Here is a 25,775-nt window from a genome sequence, read left to right as displayed (position 1 = left end):
TAATGTTACTTATAGGAAGATGCTTTGAGACTATATAAATATAGTATGCATCCAACTTATTTTCATCAAATTTTCACCTTTGTGTTAATGGGGAGAGCCATTAAGTAGAATACTGGTTATAGTATTTACTGAACTTTATTAAAAATGCACTTTACAGACCTTTCCAGATGGCGTCAAGAATGAGATATGAAATAAGCCAGTCTATATCTACAACAATTACACCTTAAGCCACCACTGCAATAAAACTGCCTAACTCTATAGTAACTTAGTTTCATTAGTCCGGTCTCCCTTTTCCATTATGTTTCCAAAGTAGTCTTAGAAGAGAATATCGAGACCTGTATGATGAGATTTGCAGAATACAGGAAACGCTTCTCAGGCACTAGATGATACTCAGATCTAAAAAGCAACCTTAAAACAATGTTGTTTGCAAAGTGATGAATCATAAGAGACCTTTTTGCTTACAACTACAAAATGCTTTAGGCTTTATTTCAAATGAATGATGCATGGCTAGTAATTAGTATGTGACTATAATGATGTTTTGTTTCATTTTTGCAAATGAAACACATTAAGCAGATTGTGCCATAAAATTTCAATACTACATAGATGGTCTAACTAGAAAGCATCATGTTTCTATACCAAAAAACAACCATAATTCCTATTATGGACTCAAATGCCCCACTTTTTTTTTTTTTTCGGTACGCGGGCCTCTCACTGTTGTGGCCTCTCCCGTTGCGGAGCACAGGCTCCAGACGCGCAGGCTCAGCGGCCATGGCTCATGGGCCCAGCTGCTCCATGGCATGTGGGATCCTCCGGGACCGGGGCACGAACCTGTGTCCCCTGCATCGGCAGGCGGACTCTCAACCACTGCACCACCAGGGAAGCCCAATGCCCCACTTTTTAGTTGCCTATTTAGAAGATTTAAAATCCCAAAGAAGAAAAAGGAGTAACTGACAAAATTTCCAAAAACTTAATTTCAAGTTCAACAACTCAATAATTTAAGCTCCTACATAAACATACTAAGTAATTTGTACTTATTATTAACTCAAGTTAATCTTTAAATATCAAAAATAAATTTTCTCCAGTGATGAAGATACAGAAACCAGTGCTAAAAGCAACTTCGAGTACAGTGGGCACCTACAGCAAACAAACACACAAGAGTGACTGCCACCATAAAAAATGAAGGACATCCTTTAATGTCATAAAACTACGGTTCACAGCTGAGCTGTACTAGTTACTAGTTGAGTGAACAAGTTGCCTCAGCTCTGAAATGGTAATGCCTATTTCTGGAGTTATGTGAGAGGCAGATATAATTACTCATTTATTTATGTATCAGAGTATTTACTGAATACTTATTATGTACCAAACTCTGTTTAAGGCCTTGGGGAATCACACTGAAAATAAGATGACAGGGACCGGGTCCAAATGGCTGTACTAAAGTAAACAGATGGAGAAAGGGAGAGAAAAAGACAGAAAAACAATAAAACAAATAGACAGGATCACTGTAGTTAAGGATAAGTGCTCATGAATAAGTAGGATGATGGTGGGGGGGACACCAGGATGATGAGCCCTACCACAGGAAAGTGGCACCTGGGCTGAAGCAGAGGTTGCAGCAGGAGTAAGCGCAAATCTGAGGTTGGAGCAAAAAACAAATGCGGCTGAGACACAGTGGACAATGAAGGCAGTGGTAAAATATGAGACTGGGGCTTCCCTGGTGGCGCAGTGGTTGAGAGTCTGCCTGCCGATGCAGGGGACACGGGTTCGTGCCCCGGTCCGGGAAGATCTCACATGCCGCGGAGCGGCTGCGCCCATGAGCCATGGCCACTGAGCCTGCGCGTCCAGAGCCTGTGCTCTGCAACGGGAGAGGCCACAACAGTGAGAGGCCTGCGTACCGCAAAAAAAAAAAAAAAAAAATATGAGACTGAAGCAACAGACACAAGATTATCTTACAAATTATAATGAAAGTAGAAACCATTAGAATGACCAGAAGGAAATTCCCCTTCTGGCCAAAGATGGAAAAACAGGGACTGGACTTATCTCCCTTCCCCCTGCTGCCCTGAGGCAACAGTTTTCAGGCACTGACTCCAGGCAGTGTGGGATGGTGGTGCCTGAGAAAGGGGAAACAGGTGTGCCCCGTGACCATCCCAGCTTACTGTTTAGAAAGAGTTTCCAAACTGCAGCACAGGAAGAAGGAACCCAGGTGGAGCAGGAGGTGTCCATGATTGAGAGGGAGGTGAGAGTCTGGGAATGCCAAGGCAGCTAGAGTTCTCAGGACAGAGTATCAGAAAGGAAAGAGTAGCACAGACAGAAAGCTCCAGAGATCGCAAGAGTTTCCCGCTCATGTCTTTAAATGTAGTATCCACCACATACATGTGAGAAAACTACTGAAGGCTGGGGAAAGAATCAGTCAAAAGCACTGGAGGTAATAGTGCCCGATTCTCAGACAAAGCTGGGAACACTTATTTGTTCTCAACAGGCAGAGTGGAAAAACCTCATAATTCATGGGACATTGAGTAGGGTACTCAGAAGGGTATTGCCTTAGTTGTGGGGAAAAATAAGGTCTAGTCTCAAGGCTACTCTGATACCATGTAACAAAGTTTAAAAACAAGCCATAAAAGTCTGAAACGGTTTCCAAGTAATTTAACTGCCTCCTAAAACAAAGTTCAAGAATATTTATAAGAATACAAAGGTATCTAGAGTACAGCATGGTAAAATTTTTGTTTGGAGCCCAAAGGATCAGGAAAATACAAACAATGAGGAAAAAATTTGATAAAAACAGACTTACAAATGCACAGATGATAGAAATACTAGACGGGAAAGTTTAAAGTTATTATATTTCATATGTTTGAGAAGGTTGAGGAAAGATCAAGGATTTTAAGCTGAGACATGAGAGGTATTTTTTCAAAAATACCTGAACTGAATTTCTAGAATAGAAAGCTATGATATCTGAGCTGACTAAATAGGAAAAACAGCAAATTAAACACCATAAAAGAAAAGATTAGTGAACTGGAATGCATGTCCAAAATGAAAAAAGAGGAAAAAGAAAATAAAAAGGGCATCAATGAGCTGTGGAACAAGTTTAAGAAGCCTAACATATATGTAATAACAGAATAATATATGTGTAACTTAAGTCTCTGATATAGAGGAGAGAAGGGAGGTATAGAAAAGATATCTGACAAACATAATGGCTAAAAAAATTCCAAATTTAAAGAGAATTATAAACCAACAGATCCAAGAAACTCAATGAAACCCAAGGACAAAAATATGATGAAAACTACACCCGAGGTACATCATAATCAAATTATTCAAAACAAGCAATAAAGAAAATCTTCAAAAACAACCAGAGAAAAAAAGAAACATGTACAGAGGAGCAAAGTTAAGGGTGATGGCAGATTTCCTGCCCAAATAATTCAAACAAGAAGACAGTGCAGTAACATGTTTAAAGTGCTGAAAGAAAGAACTATCAACTTGGAATTTCATACCCATGAAAACACTTCAGAATGAAGGTTAAAAAAGACTTCCTCAGACATACAAAAACTGAAAGAATTCATTAGCACTGGAAGAAATGTTACAGGCAATTTTTCAGGCAGAAGAAAGATGATTCCAGATGGAAGATGTACACAACAGAGTGAAGAATGCTGGAGTATGTAGATAAAAAAGACAACTGATTTGCTGAAAGTAAAAATAACAAAATGTTATGAGTTTAAACATACGCCAAGGTAAGATGTGTGATAACAAGTGCACACAGCCCCAAATGGGAGAACATTGTTGTGAGGTTTCACACCACACTTAAGGTGGTATCATATCCTTTGAAGGTAGTTAAAAATATATTATGTAAACCCTAAAGCAACCATAAATAAAACAAAAAGTAATAACTAATTAACCAACAGAAAAATAAAGTTATTAAAATACTCAATCCAAGAGAAAAAGAATACCAAAGAATAGATGAGATAAATAGGAAATAAATAACAAGAGGGGAGGTTCAAATCTCACCATATTAATAACCACATTAACAGAAAATGGTCCCTCTAGTTAAAAAAGAGAAATCATCACACTGGATTTAAAAAAAAAAAAAGCAATACTCAACTAATATGCTGCCTGTAACAACAGTAGGTTAAAAGGAAAAGGACAAAAATCAGTTATCACTAATCAAAATAAAGCTGGACTGGCTATATTAATATAACACAAAGTAAACTTCAGACCATTAGAGTATTTTAAGCTTGGAAGTGACATAATCACATCTACTTTTAAGACTCTGCCCCTCACCGCTGTGGCCTCTCCCGCCGCTGAGCACAGGCTCCGGACGCGCAGGCCCAGCAGCTCCGCGGCACGCAGGATCCTCCCGGACCGGGGCACGAAACCGCGTCCCCTGCATCGGCAGGTGGACTCTCAACCACTGCACCACCAGGGAAGCACACATTTACTTTTATATTAAAAGATCTCTAGCTGCTATGTGGAAAAGGACAGAGCATTCAAAACATGAGGCATAGGGCCTGAAACACAATAGGTTATCAACAAATGGCAAACACAAAAATATACACAGTTATGATGGGCTGACCCAGCATTACCACCCCTGAGATTTTATCCTTTCTCAACAATATTATTCTAAAATGAATACCCATGCTTTATTCTGCTTTAAATTTGTCTTCCCGTTGCCATTCATTAACATGTATGAAACAAAAGCACCTTAGGCGTGGCAACCCCTGCCTGACTTTCAGAATTTCATTTAACAAAAGAGGGATTATGAGAAATCATTAAAATACCATAAACAAGATACTTACATTCAAGAGGCACTTTGGCTAAATCCCCTAAACTCACAAGTGGTTAATTAATTACATGTTCAAGATTAATCAGTGGACCAGGTAAAGGTTAGTCACAGAGTAAAAGGGAAAGTTGGAGCTGGACATCAAAAAGTCGAACTCGGATCCTTGGATGCGATGCCAGCCAGCTGACCCTTTTATCTCTATCTCCAGAAGCTGATCTCACTAGCGGGCACTAAAGTTTGGGGTGGTACTTCAGGGTGGCAGGCTCAGGGTAGTGGAAGTAAGAGAAAGTGACAAAGGAAAAACTATGGCATAGATTAGGTTACTCAAAAGTAATAAAGAATAAGAGGGCCTTTTCCGGTAACATTTGTTATCTGAGTCATATTTTAAAATAATAACTCTCCTCAAAATACCCTTAAATGATCGACTCTCTGCCTCGACTTTATTTTTTCCTATGCCATTTCACAAATTCTTGCTCCTTCTCTAATACCAGAATATTAATGGCAAAGCTGTTTCTGTATTTATTCCAAACTGAAACCCATTAGGAATGACACCTTGCTGCATTTCTTAGTATTGATTGCTTGCAGTTTTTATTCTGTTGCTACATTAGGACAAATACAGTTCATTCAGGGGCTTCTAAAAGCAAATCAATGGCCTTTCAGAAATTCATTCAGTGTTTGGGTTCATGCTTCAGTTCAAGCCATTGATTTGGTGGGAGCGTTCAAATCAAATCACCCTGATACATTTTTCGGGCAACTCTTCTGCCCTTCAGTAATAAAGTATGTCTATTGCTTTGTCTGAAGATGCCAGAGGGCCCAGGTCTGTGATCTGCACTTCAGGCAAAATGGGAGAATTATGTGGATACTGACTAAGGTGTGGTAAGACAAAGGAAAGTGTGAAGGCAGGATTTAGACAAGGCACATAACTAACAAAGGATTAGGCTACAGCTAAGACCCGTGGTTAGAAAAAAATAGATGGAAACCTGAATTTTGGGGTGGTTAAAGTTGAGGGGAAAAAGTAGTCTTCAACTGGCAAAAGAGGTAATTACTAAAGCCAACAGTCAGAATGAGAGAGTTCCAAAGGAGATTATAAAAATCCACTAAGAAATAAGAGGCTAAGAACAAGCAAAGCAAAAAAAATAAAAGGCAAAAAGACTGCATAAAGTAATAGAATGAGAACAGAATAGCAAACAGACAATTAAGCAATAAAGGAAAGGACTGTCATGAAGCTAACTGAACTAGTTTCTTCTTAATTGCATTCAAAATATAGAATGCCTCGGGATTCCCTGGTGGCGCAGTGGGTGAGAGTCCGCCTGCCGATGCAGGGGACATGGGTTCGTGCTCCGGTCCGGGAAGATCCCACATACCGCGCAGCGGCTGGGCCCGTGAGCCATGGCTGCTGAGCCTGCGCGTCTGGAGCCTGTGCTCCGCAACGGGAGAGGCCACAACAGTGAGAGGCCCGCATACTGCAAAAAAAAAAAAAAAAAATATATATATATATATATATAGAGAGAGAGAGAGAGAGAGAGAGAGAGAATGCCTCAAAAAACTCTGGGTCAGAAATTAGGAAAAGCATAAATAATGATAGTGTCAAGGAAACCCATAATACAAAGCTACTGGAACCTTAAATCCCAGCATTCAAATGATCAGAATGACTGAGGTGCTTTACTGTGGTGAGTAGTTCCAAGTGGAGCTACTTACAAAGTAAACACTGATAAAAGAGGACTGAAAGACTACTTGCCCATAGCACAAAACTTCAGTAAAGCAGGGACGGGACTAGTCCTGAGCAAAAATGCAATGTAGGCTAAAGTCTACCTTTAAAAACCTTCCCTTTGCATTCATTAGCCTTTCCCACCTCTCGTATATATACAATTCTTTACCAATAGATCAGGAATCTTGTATTTAGAAGCAACACGGTATGGAGGAAACAAAATAAAATATGGAAATGTGGACTCAAAAATCCTGAATTTCTTTCTACAGGAAGAAACCCATAATGTGACACCAATGAACAAAACATTGACAGAATACTAGTCCAATCAGTTTCAGCATAAAGCCACAAACTATGAGAACTCAAACATATTAAAATTTATACTGAATTGACTATTTAATATATTAATGTAAGTCAGTGGTGGTCAATAACGTTAAGTCAATAAGTGGTACAGTACACATACACACACTCAGAATTAGATATTTCTAGCAGATGGAAATTCGGACAAAAATAAAAGTCAAATGATTTGGTAGCAGTGATATTGGTGGTATGGAAGTTAACCTTAGCTTTTCACTAAAGGGGAAAAGAATTACTTTGTTCCCCATCTTATTCCTTAAATAAATATGTCAACTTGGACACAAAATTGGCATTCTTGGTAAAGAAAGAAAAATAGCATTAATAACGGATAATAGCTAAGTTTCAGGACAGGAAACTTGACCCAATGTTAGAGAAAAGAAAACAAATACATTTATCCTTTCAAAAGAGCCAAGTCTGGTATGGAAGATAAGGATGTTTAATGAAACATACAATTTAATACAAAATAAAAATATAAGCAAAGAGGGAAAAGGACCAAAAAGCAACAACAAAAAAAGTTTTTAAAGCCCAGACAAGTGTGTAGAGAACCAAATAAACACAGGCCTGAAACACCACCATCCTCTGTGCCAGGAGCCACAAGCAAATTAAAATGCATAAAGCTTACGCAGTTGAGGTTCTGGGTATCCCAAAGATATTTTCAAGGGCTCTTAACACCAATTCCCTGTCAACTAGGGGACAGAAAATGAGGAGAAGGCTTCTCAAGTGAAGTGAGTGCTCACAGAGTGATGGAGCCAGATAAGGCAGTTTATATTCCAGGCTCTTCAAGGAAGGACAGAAGATTTCCCTCCCATTTGGGCCCTGAGTTTCTAAAGATAAAAAATGGTTAGCATTTAGTTTCTACAAAGAAAAGCAGGGACGGGACTAGTCCTGAGCACAAGTGCAATGTAGGCTAAAGTCTACCTTTAAAAACCTTCCCTTTGCATTCATTAGCCTTTCCCACCTCTCGTATATATATAATTCTTTACCAATAGATCAGGAATCTTGTATTTAGAAGCAACATGGTATGGAGGAAACAAAATAAAATATGGAAATGTGGAGTCAGAAATCCTGAGTCTGAATCCTTCTCTTCTGTTTATGAGGTGTGTGTGGGGGGGGGGTTTCTGGGTTGTCACCTCTTCTATATGAGTTTCAGTTCTTATAAGCCTAAGAGGCTGTCGTATCAGAGGGATAGATCTACCAGGTCAATGTATATAAATATACCTTGTGAACTGTGCATCACTAAAGCCAAATAATATAATTGTCATGTAATTACTTGACTGTGGTATAGTTGCTAATTTGATACAATACCTATGTCACTGACCTGAAACTCCAAAATTAATCTCTCTCCTTGCTCCTATTATCCAAACTCGCATCTTCTAAGTGTAATAAGTCTCAGAAACCATATTAAAAAATAATCAGACTAAACTAATGTAGAGTAAGTTTTTAATCTCCTCTAGCTCTCCTATTGCATGACATGATTTACAAGCGGAAGGTTAACCTGCTATATTATAATATCTCAGATAATTAAAATGAATTTGGGAGTATTTTTTGGTCCTTGAGCACACTTTCTATAATAACCATCAAGCTATTATCGTATGCAACTGGGTGATTTTAATTTCAGGAGATTCCTAAGGCAGAGACCCTCAGTTGGATATACCTACTCAGAGAGCTAGAGGTTATTTCTGGCTCCAACACGTGCCACTAATACGAGACGTTCATCCTAATCAGGTTTTCAGTAATTTGAATTGTCCCCCTGAAAACTGGCCCCACGAACAGGAAATAAATACTCCAGCACCATATCTCATCATGAGACCTGGAAGTCATGATAGCTGATCATAACTGAGATGGTTCATGAGTCAGAATTGGCCTTTAGGCCACACTCCTAACCCATGACCTTTGCTGCTTTGGACATTAAATTGTGTATATTTAAAAGTCAAAGTACAAAAAAGTCTGGGAGATCTAAAAAAATGGTCAAAGAGAGTTATTAGAAAACAATTGTGGAGTGAATGAAATCATTGAGAAAGAGGAGGGTATGAAACAGCTAACAGAATTGAGCACTTATTATTCACTATTGACTCCACACATGCACGCTCTCCCTTAAATCTCACTACAACCTAATGAGATAGGCTCTAAATTCACATACATTTTATAAATAAAGAAAATTAAATTGAGGGGTATTAAGAAACTTCCCCCAAATTTTATAGCCAGTATATGGTACTTTAAGAATTCAAACCCAAGTCTGTCTAATTAGACTAGAAATGCAATGAAGGATATTTGAAGGAACCTGGAATACCAAGACAAAGTCATTTTAACCCAGATTTGTGTTTCAGTACTAGGAACATGTGGCATGGCAAGTCTCAGTAAGCCAAGAGCTAAATGGTTTTAGTTTTTCAGTATTTAAAATAAACCATAAAGCACCTTAGGGAAAGTTATTTATCCATCTATCAGATATTTATTAGTGATTATTACATGCCAGGTATTGTTCAAGACATTAGAAATTCACCAGTAGGTGTCTAAGAGAATGATTCCTGCCATGATCACGGTCATTCTTATGATAAACTAATAGATTAATGGACAGAACATAATATAGTAAATGAGAAGGTAATGAGTGCTTGAGGGAAAGATAAAGCAGGGAAGAGGAAAAGAAGTGTTATGGGCAATTTCAAATAGGGTACTCAGAGAAGGCCTCCAAAAGTTGACATAGGAAGAAAGATCAAAAGGACATGAGGAAGCAAGCTATTTGTATATACGTAGGAAATAAGTCCAAGGAGAATAAACAGCCAATGTAAACCTCCCAAGAATGTGATTGGCATGTTTGAAGAACAGTACAGAGGCCACGTGGTTAAAGCTGAGTTAGGGGAGAGTGGTAGAAAATGAGGCACGAAACAGCGAGGCAGGGGCACGTATGCAGAACCTTGTCAACTATAGCAAGGGTTTAGGCTCCTCCTCTGAGGTGGAAAGCCAGTATAAGGTTACAGGTAGAGACAGAACATTATCGGCCTTATGTCACTAGCTGCTGTGTTAAGAACAGACTGTGATATAGATAAGTTGACATAGATATCACTTCTTAATATTATCAAATTATTTCACAACATTTTACATTTACTTTCATGTTAGATAGAACACAAACAAAATTGCGTACCTTTTGCCACCACATGAAAAAAGGGGTAAGATCAATATAAATCACAGTTGAAAATTCAGTTTTTGAGAAATTTACTAGAGTTGGCAACTCAATGAAATAGCATATCATTCTGATCATGCTGTGTTTTTATTCGTTCTAATAAATTAAAGAATTGCAAAGTTATTTAATATAGCTGACATTCTACTAATTTCAGGGGAACAAAGGTAACAAAAGCTCATAAGAGAATTCATTCAGAGTTCAATTCCACTTATCCTCCCACTCTACAGAGAACACAATTGGTAGTATGTAAGTGATTTTTTCCCATTAATGGCAGGATTTGATATTACTATTTTGATGTAGATTTGAACTAAATGAACTCAATCCCTTGATTAAACGAGACTTTATCACAGAATATGCCTGCACACTTTTGGCATTTTAACTTTATCTTAGTTCATAATATAGGCGCTATACATTTATTATTATGATATATTAGAGATCATTCCATTTTCTTTCATATGAGAGCAAAATCTAGAGGCAAAAGTAGTCTTTTCTTCCTTTCCACAGATACACATTCTCATGACCACTAGCTTCTTTCCAAAGGTCCCTGATGAATTATATTCCACAAATGCCAAACAGCCCTCTCACCCTTCCTCATGCTTAGTTTTTGAAACAAACTGCAATAGTGTCACATTATAAAATCACCTTGTACAATTCCCTAGACCATGGATTGCAATTTTCCTCAAAGAGGTGGTAACCAGCAGCAAAAGCAAACAAAACGTTGCTGACGATGAGTCTCTCTTAAGGGAGAAGATTGAGAAAACCAGTAAGCTTTGCATATTTTGCCTTACCCTTCACTGTCTCCTGTGTTACATTTCTAATTCACTCCCTGGCTGATCTCATCCAGTCCCACAGCTTTAAATTCCACATGTACGTGACAGGCTCCCAAATTTATGCCTCCAGCCCTGAACTCCCAGCTTACATCCTAACTACATATTTCATAGGTCCACTTAGATGTCTATAGGTGTTTTAAGTGATCTTCCCTCCCAAAGTCTGTCTCTCTTACAAGTCTTTTCCTCTTCTCTGTAAACAGGATCTCCTATCTTTCAAATTATACAGGCCAAGCACCTTGGGGGTCATCCTTGACTCCCTCTCATACCCTAAATCCAATCTGTCAGAAATCCCGGCTTCCCTACTTACAAAATACATATGGAATCTGCCCTTCTCACCAGAGACACTGCCATCAAGCCTATCAAGCTACCACTATGTCTCGCCTTAATCATTGTCATAACATGTTAACTGGCCACTGCCTTCAATTTATGCCCCCACCCCGCAATCTGTTCCTCACACAGCTGCCAGAATAATCAATCTGATCTAAATCTAAAGCACAGATAGGATAATTTCACTTCTTTGTTTAAAACTCTCCAATGGCTTTCTCAGGATAATGTCCACGGGCCTCACAACATGGCTGCAAGGTCCTGGTGGCATCTCTCTGATGTCCCCTCGTATTCCCACACTCCCTCATTCACTTTGCCACAGCCCCGGCCTCAGCTGTGTCACACTCACATAGCCCTCAAAGCCTGGCGCTTGTGGTCTCCTCTGTCTATAACATGCTTCCCCAAGACAGCCACACAGGCTTCTGCTCAGATGAGAGAGGCCTTCCCCAGCCATGTTAACCTCACATGCACGCACCACCCTCATGCCACCACTTCCTGAGGAGTACTTGGTATTACTTGCTATTACATCACGTTTTTGTTTCTGTGTATATTGTTACTATACTCAACCAAAGTGTAAGACCAAGAAGGAGTAAGAGACATGTTCACTGCAACAAACTCAGAGTCCAGAGCAATGCCCAGCACACAGTAGGTGTTCAATAAATATTTGCCAAATAAATGAACAAACGAATGAATCATTGCTGAACCAAGGAGACAGGTATTGAAATAAAACACATGAGACAGCAGTACAGTTACCAATATAATCTCAAGGTCTAAATTCATCCATAAAACACCTGGTAATCCAGACCCCTGTGACACCAAAAGGCTGAGGCAACACTAATGGACCCGAAGCTATTTCCTCAGAAGCATCTAATGAGAACTCAGATCAATACCAGGGATGTTCTTAAATATACCCAGTCTATCAGCAGTGAAGCTATGTTAAGTTCAACCATAAAAAAGCCTCTAATTTTCTGTGAATTTCAGTATATTTGCCTAAATCGATAAATCTGTTACACATTATTTTATACTACCTGTTAAACATGTAAAGAAAAAGGTGTAAATGGCCTTTTAAGAGTTCTGTCAACATATACCCCCATTGTGTCATATGTAGGCAGAATTAAGAAGAAATCTGTGAGAGAAAAGATCTTCAGAGAAAATACTACGATGGGCAAGACAGATATTAGCTGACAACGGATGTTTAACTACTTAAACCAACAGAATTTCTATAAGTTTCACTAAAAATTCAAATGGCACTGTGATCATTTTGACTTAGACTGCTAAAGGAGATGAAAAGCAGAAATCAGATCATAAGGAAAATGATAGAAGTATTACATGTCTGAAGAATTTCAGGCTACAGATCAATGACAATTGAAAGCAAGCTAAATTAATAAGCCCTAAACTAGGTGGAAGAAAAGCCATCTGCGCTAGTGAGCCTATATTAAGTCCTGGATCCTGGCAGAAGCATGTCAAGAAGGTTGCAAAGCAAAGTGACAAGAATAACTGAACAACAGCTGAACGTTTGTGATCTTAAGAGAAGCAGACCTCTAAGATTTAAATAGCTATGGATAGAGTTATAACAGTTTATTATTCTAAACAAATGTCCTCCTGGGTAGATTTGCAGATGAGACTGCCAGAGTGCTATCTAGAGCATCGTGGAATGTGAAGGACCTGGGACAACTGGACAGGTACCAAAAAGCAGCAACTGAAGACAAATAGAACTTCATATTTTCCAGGAGGAGAGACTGGCAAGATTTATGCCACTGACAGACAAGACTGAAGATGAATTATTAAAGAGTAAAGGAAAGAGTAATTATAAGAAGCCAAAGTGGGTCCTTGAAGAAGACACTGTATTGCACTAATTCTATGTCTTTTGTTAAGTTTTAAAGTGATAATTCTGTGAAACATGAATGATTTTTTATCTGGACATTTGCAAAGCACTCAAAATAATCAGCACTTGAGGAATGAGAGGGATGGATACTTTAAATATGGGAAAGCGATGGCTCAGTGGACATCTTCTTTCAGGTCCCTCACCAATCTTCATCAGTCTTTTCTTAAATTGTTTCAATAAGCTGTGATTCTTATACCAAATCACAATTTCCTCAACACTTTTTAGAATATACAACCACTGAGTACCTGAGTATTGACAGACTTAAACACCATGGCCTTCTGAATTAAAGAAGGATCAGGAAAGGGTCCAACGTAGGTGTGGTACCAGGAGAAAAGTGAATTACTGTGACAAGTCTACAAGTTAGGTGGCAGAATCATATAGGGTGATTATATTCTGTTTTGAAAAAAAGTGTGAAATTATACTTTTATGCCCAAAAGTGTTGGGTACTTGGTCTACTTTTGAATTAACCTATTCTTACCCAGAGAAATAATTGTCTGGAGACCCATTTTAACAAAAATTAAAATAACTATCTCAGGGCTTCCCTGGTGGCGCAGTGGTTGAGAGTCTGCCTGCCGATGCAGGGGACGCAGGTTCGTGCCCCGGTCCGGGAAGATCCCACATGCTGCGGAGTGGCTGGGCCCGTGAGCCATGGCCGCTGAGCCTGCGTGTCCGGAACCTGTGCTCCGCAACAGGAGAGGCCTGCGTACCACAAAAAACAAAAACAAAAACAAACAAAAACAAAAAAACTATCTCAAAAGTATCTAACATTTTCATTTCAAAATGTGATTTAAAAAAAATACTCTGTATTATACCATAATGATGGATACATGTCATTATATATTTGTCCAAATCCACAGAATGCACAACACCAAGAGTGAACCCTATAGTGAGGGTGGAAGGGAGACACAAGAGGGAGGAGATATGGAGATATATGTATATATATAGCTGATTCAATTTGTTATAAAGCAGAAACTAACACACCATTGTAAACCAATTATACTCCAATAAAGATGTTTAGAAAAAAAAAAAGAGTGAACCCTAAGGTAATCTATGGACTTTGGACAATTATGATGTGTCTGTGTAGTATACCATGTCAAAAAGTTCCAAGCATACATGAATGCTATGACTATATTCCAGGGTAATAAGAACCATTTAGATATATACACTGGGCATTATGGTAGCAAAGAGGCAGGATCCTGAATTCTACAGGGAATAACAGAAATGCTAGGGAAAGAATTCCAGAAAGGGCTTCCTCAAAGCAAAAAGAAAGGAAAAGCAGCCTATTGACAGCCCTGAGTGTGGTGCCTTGAGAGCACAGCAAGTTGTGGAGGAAAGACGAAGCACAAGCAGAAAGTAAGACAGTGGACGGGGCAGGGACTGTCTCCTTAAAGATCTAATGCTGGGTGACTGGGTGGCTAGGAAGGAGGGGATTATGGAGAAGTCTGAGGAAACACTTGGGGGTGATCGGTATGTTCATTATCTTAATTATGGTGATGGTTTCATGAGTGTACTTATGTCAAAATTAATCAAATTCTGCAAATTTTAAATATGTGCATTTTACTGTATGTCAATTATAGCTCAATGAAGTTTTGTTGGTTTGTTTGTTTTTAAAACTTTAATGCTATTCTAAAAATTTTAGACATCCATGTAAAAGTTATGGGAAGCAACTGAAGCAGTTTAGGGAGCTAGTGAGGGATGGTCAGTGGCATTTCATTGCTTATTTTACAACTTTACAAGATGTTCCACACAATCAAACGAAAGACTTAATCAACTGCTATTTATCACGTTCCTATTATGTGCAAAGAACCAAGCTTCTCCCAAAACACAGAACGTTCCTTTAAGTAAGTAATGTGGATCTTCAATTCACTCATGTGAATTACAGATGTATTCTATTTAAATAAACACTCAAATTTGATACAATCGATAAAGTCACTAAGGTTGTTTGCATTATATAATCAACTTTAATTCCAAACAAGAATTATGTAAAATAGTAAACAAACAAAATGCAGCTTACCTGGACATCTGTGTTTGTTTACGTTATTTCTCTTTGGTAGAAAGGCAGTGTTCAAAAGTAACACATCCAAAATGCTAATAACCAATGTCAAATAAAGACCAAATAGAATATATAAAGTATAACATGTAAATGAGAAATATGTTTTACTTTTGTCATGTATTACTTACATACAACTATCCAGGGTTCTACGTCCTATACAGTATGGTATACAAATATAGTATTCAGAAATATGTGAATATCCATTAAATTGTACGTCCTTGAAGCTTTCTTTCAACTATCCTTCATTAAGGGAATAGTTACAGAAAAAGTCATAGTAGGGACCATGAAATACCACATAGGAATTTCAAAACAACACATTATAAAACTAAAAGCCTCCAAAACATATTTCACGGTGAAAACTTTCAGAACAATGTGCATATGAACATGCATACATTTGTAAATACAAAGAAATAGGATCGGAAAGTCAACAAAATGTTAAAAATGATCATTTATATGGAATGCAGTGGGTAGTGAGATACAAGGAGCTTCTACATTGTATTCAATATTTTTATATGCTATTTAAATGTTTTATAACACGAATATTTAGGTGTATTTTAAAATGAGGCATTTTTAATGCAGGGAAATTTGCATGAACTTCCTACAATATTTTTTGATTAAAAAAAAAAAAACAAAACAGGAGGTCTCTACTGCACAAAGTTTAAAAGCCCTGCCCTACAGTGACACCAAATGGTGGTAGATCAAAATACAGTACACAAACAGAACATTGTTTAATTCAATTTCCTATAAACATTATGATTCCTTTGAAGAATTTGCAGCTTAACAGAACTAAATAATGTGGAAACAAATACTCAAGAACCTAGAATTTTTAATCAAAGAAAGTCTAGTACACCAAGCTTCAAATGCAAATTGTAGGTCTCTTTCTAAACTTCAGTTAAATCTTGTGATCCCACTGAATATTTACATATCTTATTCCTCACACAGTTAACCATGCTACTGTGAGCACAGTGATTTTACCTAATGGCTTATTGATCAGAAGATCACTGCTAATATAAAAAATACAGTCACGTAACTAAAATCAGGTTCTACACAATGGGAACCAACTTTTGGTAAGTAGGCAATATTTTGGGGAAATAAAAGAAGGTTCTGGGGCTAAAGAGGGAAGGGAAGAATCCAAGAAAAGAGACAGGTAACTGATCCAATGAGTGAGAGTTTCTAGGAAGAATATTTTCATTTCTAAATCTTATTGATAGAAAATTAAGTTGAATAAAGCATGAGGCAAGGACATGCCAAATATGAACCAATTTCTCAGCAAAAAGTTGTGTCCTGGACTATCCAGGGAAAAGAATATTTCAAGTTCAGCACATCGGTTAGTACTCAGTGTCTTCTGCCCAAAACCTAAACCAACAAATAAAATTAGCATGTAAACTGTCTCATTCATTTCAAGTCACACAGAAAGATATAGAGATGAACCACCTCCCAGAACGCTCCTCTAAAATAACAAAATACCATTTGACTAGAACACTTAGTCTCTCAACATTAGATGACAGCTTGTTCAGACTTTTTGATGGGTTATTGTTTTTCTTATGCCAAAATCCCCTGGAAAACAAAGGACATATAAATACACTATCAGCCACAAAACAAGTCAATAATAGCATTACACTACTAGGTCCTGAATTCACAGCACTGGATATCAGTTCTAAAAGGTACCAGCCACCACCATGTCAACACCACTACTAGACTACAAGGCATAGACAGGGCCAGCTCTGGAACACCTGAGAACTGTCCTGCTCAAACTGGCCAATGCCCGAGTCAGAAGGGCTGCAGGAAGAATTAGTTCAGGGAGATACCTTAAGATTCTGAATTACCAGTAATAACAGAGGAGTGACTAAACCCTTAGAACCATAAAAGTACCCAGGTCTAGTACACGTGCATTAAGACTGTTTTTTAAAGAATAGAGATAATATCAGGATTAAAGAATTTTGCTTCCAATTTCAAGGGAGAAATAAATAAAAGAGGATATGAAACTCTGTATTACAGGAAACCTGGAAAGAATATAGACATAGCAAATGGTTTAGTGGTTGAAAGAAAGCTTAAAGGATGTACAACTTAATGGATATTCATATATTTCTGAATACTATATTTGTATACCATACTCTATAGAACATAGAACCCTGGATAGTTGTATGTAATACACGACAAAAGTAGAACATATTTCTAATTTATAGGTTATATTTTATACATTCTATTTGGTCTTTAATTGACATTGGTTATTAGCATTTTAGATGTGTTACTTTTGAACACTGCCTTTCTACCAAAGAGAAATAACGTAAACAAACACAGATGTCCAGGTAAGCTGCATTTTGTTTGTTTACTATTTTACATAATTCTTGTTTGGAATTAAAGTTGATTATATAATGCAAACAACCTTAGTGACTTTATCGATTGTATCAGATTTGAGTGTTTATTTAAAAAGAATACTTCTGTAATTCACATAAGTCAAATTAATGAATTTACATAACTGGATAAAAGAAAAATGTAAACTGACTGGCAAGTAACACAACTGCAGGGTTTTAACTGATTTTTGTTAAAATGAAAACAATGCTAGAAATCACAATATCAGTGTATAGAACCTGAAGATGAAACAGAGCTAACAGCAAGTCTATCTATAGTGAAAACAAATAAAAAGGCAAGCTTTGGCCCTATTTGGGTGCAAAGGCTATCCCAACCTTTGACTCTTCCTTGTTTATGGCTCTGTGATGATTTTTCATCTAGAAATGATTAGCACTTTAGGTTTAGTCAATAAGTAAAGGCTTTTCTACAAGAGAAAAGTCTTGTAGGAATCTGCAGTTTAGCTTACCTCAAGATAACAGCCCGTCTTTGACATATACACAATTACATTAAGCATATAACTTTTAAAATAAAACAGGGCTTCCCTGGTGGCGCAGTGGTTGAGGGTCTGCCTGCCGATGCAGGGGACGTGGGTTCGGTCCCCGGTCTGGGAGGATCCCGCATGCCGCGGAGCGGCTGTGCCCATGAGCCATGGCCGCTGGGCCTGTGCGTCCGGAGCCTGTGCTCCGTAATGGGAGAGGCCACGACAGTGAGACACCCGCGTACCGCAAAAATAATAATAATAATAAAAATAAAACAGCATTATGGGAATCTTTAAAAATGTACCTGGTAATTATAATCAGTTTCCTAAAACCACCAAATTTATATCATTTATACAATGTTGATAAATTGAAAACACATCACTCTTTAATGAATTAGTGAACTTATTGAGCTTTTAATCCAGAAAGGAGAACAGAAAACTTCAAGGCATTCCATGCTGTTCATCATTTTTTGGGTAACTCTCAAGTATTGTTCAGAACTCTAAGCAAATTTTCCTGTCTTTCGGGGGATGGGCGGGAGTTTAAGAAGTAGGGAGAGCCAGATTGGAAATGGTGAATAATTGATATGGAAAAAAAGGTGAAGTTGAAGAACATTACCATTTGTCACCCCCTCCCCCAAAAAAGAGTATATAGAAAGTTTTCATTTTTTCTTCAACTGTCTTTCTGCTTTCTTCACCAAGACAATTATATTTTACAATGTTAGTACAACACAAACCAGAGCTTGAAACAATATTTTTAGGAATATTCATAATCAACAGGTAATGAAGCTCTGTTCATATTTCCATAGCAGATGGTTTTCAACAGCGTCACTCCTTTCTCATTATATTCCATTTGTAGTCAGGTATGATCCAGCATGGAATGTGGAGAGTCAAGGTCAAGTTTGTGTTGACATGTCCTGAAATGGAAGTGATCCATTTCTGTCTTAAAATCAAAACTATAACCTCTAGCCCTGGTATCTGGGAATATAATTGTTTTAACTTTCTGATCCCTCTGAGCACACTGCTTGTAAATCATATCTCTTTGATGTGAACTCTCGTTTTCAAAGGCGGGCATAACCTGGCTATTTAAATAAACCTGAAATATCTGCAAGTTTGAGTTCATTCTTCTGTGACAATCACTAGAAAGAACATGGGAATAGTTTTAAATCTCTGTGATGATATGCAACATAAAAGGTTACTCATTAAATAGACATTTTCACATAAGTTTGCATGTGTTTCAGGCTTAATGTGAATGGGAATATTTCAAAATTATAATTTTACATGTTATGCTTTTCATTCAAGAGTCAAAAAAGATGGGCAAAAATCAAAACTCTAAGTATAGTCTGTGGTTAAAAATGTAATGCAAATTCTCCTGTGTCTCATATGGAAGATATTATGCCAAATAGGGATCAAGAGAACGACAGAGTGACCAGGTGAAAGAAAATAAATAAGGAAATTAAAAGAAAAGAGAAAAACAAGATGAGGAGGAAAGAGTACTCTGGAGAATTGGGTAAAAAAAAGCATTTTTCTAAAGATAATAAATTTAAAATTTCATAATAAAAATTATAAGGCTGTGAACAGGAAAAAGGTGCTTTTTTTTCTTCTGAGTTTGTGAACTTTGGGTTCAGGATGGAGGGGTGAGGGAGGAGGGGAGGTGCTGTAGGGAGGGCTGAGTAGAATGGGTTCATGAAGACACAGGAAGGAGTTTAAGAGCAAACGTCGACAACATGCCAAATATAGTATGTAGACATAGTCCTTTAGTTATTCAACCCAAATTTTCAAAATTATATCAAATACAATTCCATCATGTCCCTGGAAGTTGGTAATAATATAGCTGAAGGCTGCAGGAAAAAAATAATCTTATAGATTTTAAAAAATGAAATACTACTTTAAAATATCATCACGATGGCTGAATGTAACCAATCTCAAAATGATAATTTAATGGTAGAAGGAAAGAGCAGGAGAAAAGAAAGCTTGATAAAAAATCTTAAAGTTACAATACCACTAATATATAACACTGGAAAGTCTTTTTTCACCTCTTTAGACCCCAACTTCTATAAAGTAGGAAGCCGGAACAAGGTGATTATCAAGGTGTCTTGAAGATTTTCTAAAATGTATTCATTTTTCACCCTCATTGCCAAGAAAGAGACTATATTTCTAATTTCAGAGTCTAAAATATGAGATGAACTGACGTGAATGATTAGAATGAAAAACTGAAGCTACTCTTGCAATATGTTGGAATACACAGCTCTAGAATAAATCACAAATATACTCTCTAGTCTTAGGAGTACAGGTTTCATTTTACATTTTGACATTAAAAGGAGAACTTAAAAAAAAATCATGTTTATGCTTTTGAAAAAAATCCTTGGACTTCATTTATGGCTAGAATTTCAATATACATTTTAAAATCAAGATAATTTCCCATAAATATCCTCAGGTTTAAAAAAAAATGCAAGATGGACATTAAATGTTTTTGAGCAATGATGATGTGAAATGAAAAGCCTTACATTTCCTTTTCTCTGTTTTTGCACAGTATAAAAATCCCCTCCAAAGAGAGCTGACACTGAGAGACGGTACTTACCACAACAGCAAACTGCTCGGGTTCACATAAGTTGTTATAGTCACTCTTGAACTGAGACAGTGAATTTAACTGTTCTTGATCAGGAAGATGCTTCATTAAGTTCTAAAAATTAAAACCAAAAGAAAATATCTTCACTAAATGTGCTTCTTAAATTCTAGGAAAAATTTTTAATAAACTATGGGAAGGAAATCATTGAAGAAGTTAATCTTTAGTTTTATTTCTAGGTAACCTCCCTAATACTAAAACTTAAGCTACATTCTCTGCATCTTGAAAGCAACCAATTTTCCTCTTCTCTATCCAGGGTTATTATATATTCAAATCAAGTACTACTGAATGTTTATTTGATTAGCTATATATTGGAGAAAGAAGAATTCAACCTATACCAAAGGAACAGCTTTCTCACCTGGATAAATGTGATCAATTACATTTCAGCTTTAGGGAATTAAATGTCATAAATTTCAGGCAAAGCCAAACATATTTTAGCACTCCACTCAAAGGGATAAAAGAAATCATCATATTGCTATTAATAGGCAAGGTAAAGAATGGAAAAGAAATCAAGGGAATTGTAATGACAGCATTTGCAAGATTTAACCAATATGATTACAGTTTTAATAATAAAAATGAAGACATCTCTAAAACAAAGTAACTTTTTTGATGTAAAAGAAAATTTGAAAAGGCACTGAAGACACAGGATGATACACCTTGCAGATGAAAGCATATAGAGAGAACTTAAGTGCCATGGCCGTAACAGCCCTTTGCCTATATCATCTGCAGCCCAGAAACCACACGTTCATTTGGTTGTTCTGGCTCCTTTGTCCATGCACAGCCACAGATATGGATCACTTCCATTTCAGGACATGTCAACATGTCACAAGCCACACACTTAGACAACAGAAACACTCCCAATGGAGAAAGACCAAGGGAATACATATAATTACACTTCTCTGTTAAACCATCCCTTAGACAAAGTCTATATAGATCCTCTGTATCAAAATATAATCAAAATATAATCGACTATAATAGTATTATAGCGAGTTAGTATACGGATATTAAAATTAAGAAAGAAAAGAGTGGTTGGTGCTCACAATTCCAAATTACACCATTTATAAACTCTGTACAAGCCCAAAGTCAAGTACAAATTATAATTAACCCTACATCATGCTGAATATATTTAAGGAGGAAAAAAAAACCCAAGGGTGTTATTAGTTAAAAAATAATGTTAGAGAATGTTACATATCAAAGAGTTAGATCAAAGAACAAGTTTTTGACTCACTGTGTACCTTTGGACATAAACTTGATTGACTGGCCAAAAACAAACAAAAAAGTGGCAATTTAAGATCATCCCTAAAAAAAGTATTCACCATTAATACTATCAAACTGAATAAAAACAATAAAGGTATATGATTTTCCCATATAAACAGAAGCTTCCCTTAGTAGAATTGCCTGAGATCAAAGCACCTGGTTATTAATATTTTCTTTTAATCATTCTAGTTGACATCTGATCTATTTATTACATTGGGCTTCTGAATTTCTTCAGCATCCTTTCAGATAATCATCATATCCCCTTAAGTATTTTTAGTTAATATATACTTAAGTTTTCATCTTTCATCACAAATTCATTAATTTTTCACTTCATTATTTTTGCTTTCTAAAGTAATGAAACTATTGTGATTTGTAAGAGTACAGGCCCGACCTTCCTTTGTCTCTCCCTTTATCATATTTCCCATCCTAAGCTCCTATCGAACTAAATTCTTCAGTTGCCCCCACACACCCAGCTTTTCCCTCACATGATCCCTCTGCTCTTTTCTACATACATGCCATATTCAACCTTTAAGGACACTTACACACAGATACGCACACTTAGCACATTCCCTAGTTCTAAAACAACCTCAACACAGCCATGTTTATCCTGTATTATAGTTATATATAAATGCCATCTCCCTTGCCACTCCAGAAAGGTAAAGTCTATGTCCGATTGAGCCTAACACCATGCCCTGCACATGGTGAGCACCATGAAATACGTGCTAAATTAATTAATTAATTAAAGACTGATGGGACAAAGGTAAATGGGTAACAATGAGGTGGAAAAATAACATGCAAAGATGACATCAATACTGACATCTTGTTATATATGAATAAATAACTAGATATGCCATAATAAGATCATGACAATGAACAAAGCCTACCAAAATAATGATTATTACAAAGTAATGCTTTTTCCATGCCCTGTTCAAAACAGGCAAGTTCTTCACTTTACAATTAGAAAGTATTTTTAAAATTAAAAACAAGACTTCAAATAGCATAAAATTCTTATTGTTAATGAATATTTGAAGACTTTGCATATGTCCAAACTAAATTTTTAAATTTTAAATTCATAAGATTGGTTTTATATTTAGCAAGTGTGATAACCAGAATAATGCCCCAATCCCACTAAAATGTTCACACCTAATCCCCAGAACCTGTGAAATATTAGGTTACATGACAAAGGGAATTAGGGTTTGGGATGGAATTAAAGTTGCTATCAGCTGACCCTAAACTAGAGAGATTATCCTGGATTATCCAATGTGCCCAATGTAATCACAAAGGTCATTAAAAGTGGAAGAGGGAGAGAATAACAGAGTAAGAGGAAGATGTGACTATATAAGACAGGAACAGAGAGCTGCAACATTGCTGGCTTGGAAATTAAAGGGAGGCATCGACCAGCCAAGGAATGCGGGCAACCATGAGGAGCTGGAAAAGACAAAGAAATGAACTCTCCTCTGAAGCCTTCGGAAAGGAATGCAAGTCTGCTGACACCTGGACTTTGGCACGGTAAGGCCCACACCAGACTTCTGTTCTACAAAAATGTAATACATTTGTTTTATAGTAAGCCACTAGATTTGTGGTAAATTGTTAAAGCAGTAATAGAAAACTAATATATTAATAAATTATATGGAACTGAATGTTCTTAGGACATGAATTTTAAAATGCAAACTTTTTTCCATCTCAAACAACAAAAGCCACATGATCATCCAAAATATTCATATAATCAACTTAAAAGCTACTCTGTAAATATTTAACAAATACATTGTAAAAAATACATATGCATTAAGTAGAAATATTCTATTGAAGGACTTACAAATCTGCTCTCAAGAACAAAGCACATTCACGATCAACAGGAATAAAGACAAAATGTAGTAAAGAGAAACTACTAGAGGGAAAAAAAAAATGCTTGAAAAAGGTTTGTTGAATTAGGTAGTTTATGAGTCTGAGACTCAGCACAAATCACTGATGGGATTATATATTACCACCACACTTAGAAGATGGGACAGACAAAACCAAGAACTTCCAAGGATACCACTTACTGATGGATTAAAACATCTAGAATATTTTTAATCAGTTGTTAACATAACTAATAAGAATAAAAGATAGCAAACTGAAGATATTATTCTCTCACTGTATGATTTGTGGTCTGCTTCTCCAAAGACATGCATTACTGTACCTTATGTATAGAATTCAGCAAGTAATTCTGAAACCATACTAGCATTCATTAAATAATCCTGTGAGTAGAAAATATTTTAAAAGTCTTCCAGCCTTCTGAATGATTCAGAATACCATGCAAACAAATTTCTAGAATTCATGGGAACACAAATGACTCAAGTAAGGGTCGTTAATCAAGATAACTCTAAATAAAGAGAAAATTCCCTCAGTATTCTATACCAAACAATAATATACCTTTATAAGACATATAAGCCCAAGAAAAATACATTCTATAAGGATTATACAAATAAATTTAAATTAGCATATTACTAGGCTTAACTGTAACAAAAACATAAACATACATGTAAAAGTAAACAATTTGCCTTTCAAAAACAGTCATTTGAAATAATTGAAATGTAATCATTTGATAGCATTATATTTAGTTTGCAGTTAAGAGAAGATGCAGAGCTTTATCTCCTGGCAATGCAGAAGTTATGCTCAAAATAATTATGCAGCAATGATTTTCCAGTTGAATGATTTAGTTTAAGAATTTTGCTTCACTTACAGATTTCTATTTAATGAGAAGCTTGCAATGAAATATTGGAATTTAAGCTCTCTGCCTGTTTGTTTACCTGAATCATAGACTCTCCCAACTGTGTTTCATCCACTTCCAATATCATCATTTTGATTTCCTCATATGGCACCCGAAAAGAACTCAGGAAGATTGCTAAGAGGAAGAGGAAAAAAAAGGTTCATAATGAAGAAGGTAAGAAAACAATTTGAGATGTAGTTCTATATATAAAATCAAAAATAATTCATAAAGTGAGAGATTTTAATTATTTAATATAATTACTGTGGGGGAAACTTTCATTAGCACATTTTATACCCTTCTCCAGTTTTAGAACTAGTGTTTAAACAACAGTCCTATATTATTATGCTGGTTCTGAGGTTGATTTTTAATGCTTAGTTATTAGCCTAACATAGGAATGGTGCCAATTTTGATGTGATTTTAGAAAACTGAAATATGTTTAGAACACTATAGAGATAGCACACTGTAATGAAAAGAACCATAAAACCTCAATATGTACATGTAATATTTATCTACACATGTGTGTTATTAGCCTGCATAATATCTTCTGGCCTTACTAAATAGTTCAGAAAAAAAATTTTTTTAAGAAAACTGCTAAGCAGTGCATTAACACTTTTCCAAGTTATAATAGCACTTCACTGTTCAGAAATATTGTAGACAATATGCCAGAGAAATACCTTTTTTATGTAACTAAAGCTTAAATATGCAATATTAGCACACAAATTTCAATGGAAAACTGTCCAAATGGACTAGATGGGATAATATGTTATTACTGAGAATTTCAACATTATTTCCATTTTTATACCTCATACATCTTATGTTAAAACACAATGATTTCAAAAGTATATAAGAATATTTTCATAGCATTAGATTTAATGCTTTTACTGTTTCCCCCCTTATTTGACTAGTATTATTGTTTCTTCTGTCCAGTGACAGATGTCACTTCTTGAACACACACAGACCTTGCTACCACTACCTACTACTTTGTTTTATATGCCAAACATATCATTTCACTTGTAGGTATTTTCATATAAAAACACTATTTTACATAAGACAGAGAAAACATGATCTTTCTTGGAGTAAGGCTGTATTCCTGAGGATACCATGGATCAATTACAGACGAACAACGAGAGCACCATCTGTGTTCTTATCATCAGCTTCATTCACACATTTTGAACTCACACAGTCATAAATGTGGGATAATAGTGCTAGAAATTATAAATGT

General features: G+C 36.4%; 1 protein-coding gene across 5 annotated transcripts in view; it reads right to left on the bottom strand.

Moving 5' to 3' along the window:
* DIAPH3 (diaphanous related formin 3) overlaps positions 1-25,775 on the bottom strand; it is a 548,620-nt gene that overhangs the window by 267,364 nt on the left and 255,481 nt on the right. For all 5 annotated transcript variants that reach the window (XM_029210108.1, XM_029210109.1, XM_029210110.1 and 2 more), the window contains 2 exons: positions 24,594-24,688; positions 20,503-20,604 (listed from right to left, as the gene is read on the bottom strand). In XM_029210108.1, coding sequence (XP_029065941.1) covers positions 20,503-20,604; positions 24,594-24,688 — 197 coding nt within the window. The remainder of the gene's footprint in view (positions 1-20,502; positions 20,605-24,593; positions 24,689-25,775) is intronic.

The sequence above is a fragment of the Monodon monoceros genome, unplaced genomic scaffold (genome assembly GCF_005190385.1).
Source record: "Monodon monoceros isolate NGI ecotype Baffin Bay Population unplaced genomic scaffold, NGI_Narwhal_1 Super_Scaffold_8, whole genome shotgun sequence".
In the NCBI taxonomy this organism is placed as follows: Eukaryota; Metazoa; Chordata; class Mammalia; order Artiodactyla; family Monodontidae; genus Monodon; species Monodon monoceros.
Note: the sequence above shows the minus strand (reverse complement) of the source record. Positions and strands in the feature narration are given on the sequence as shown.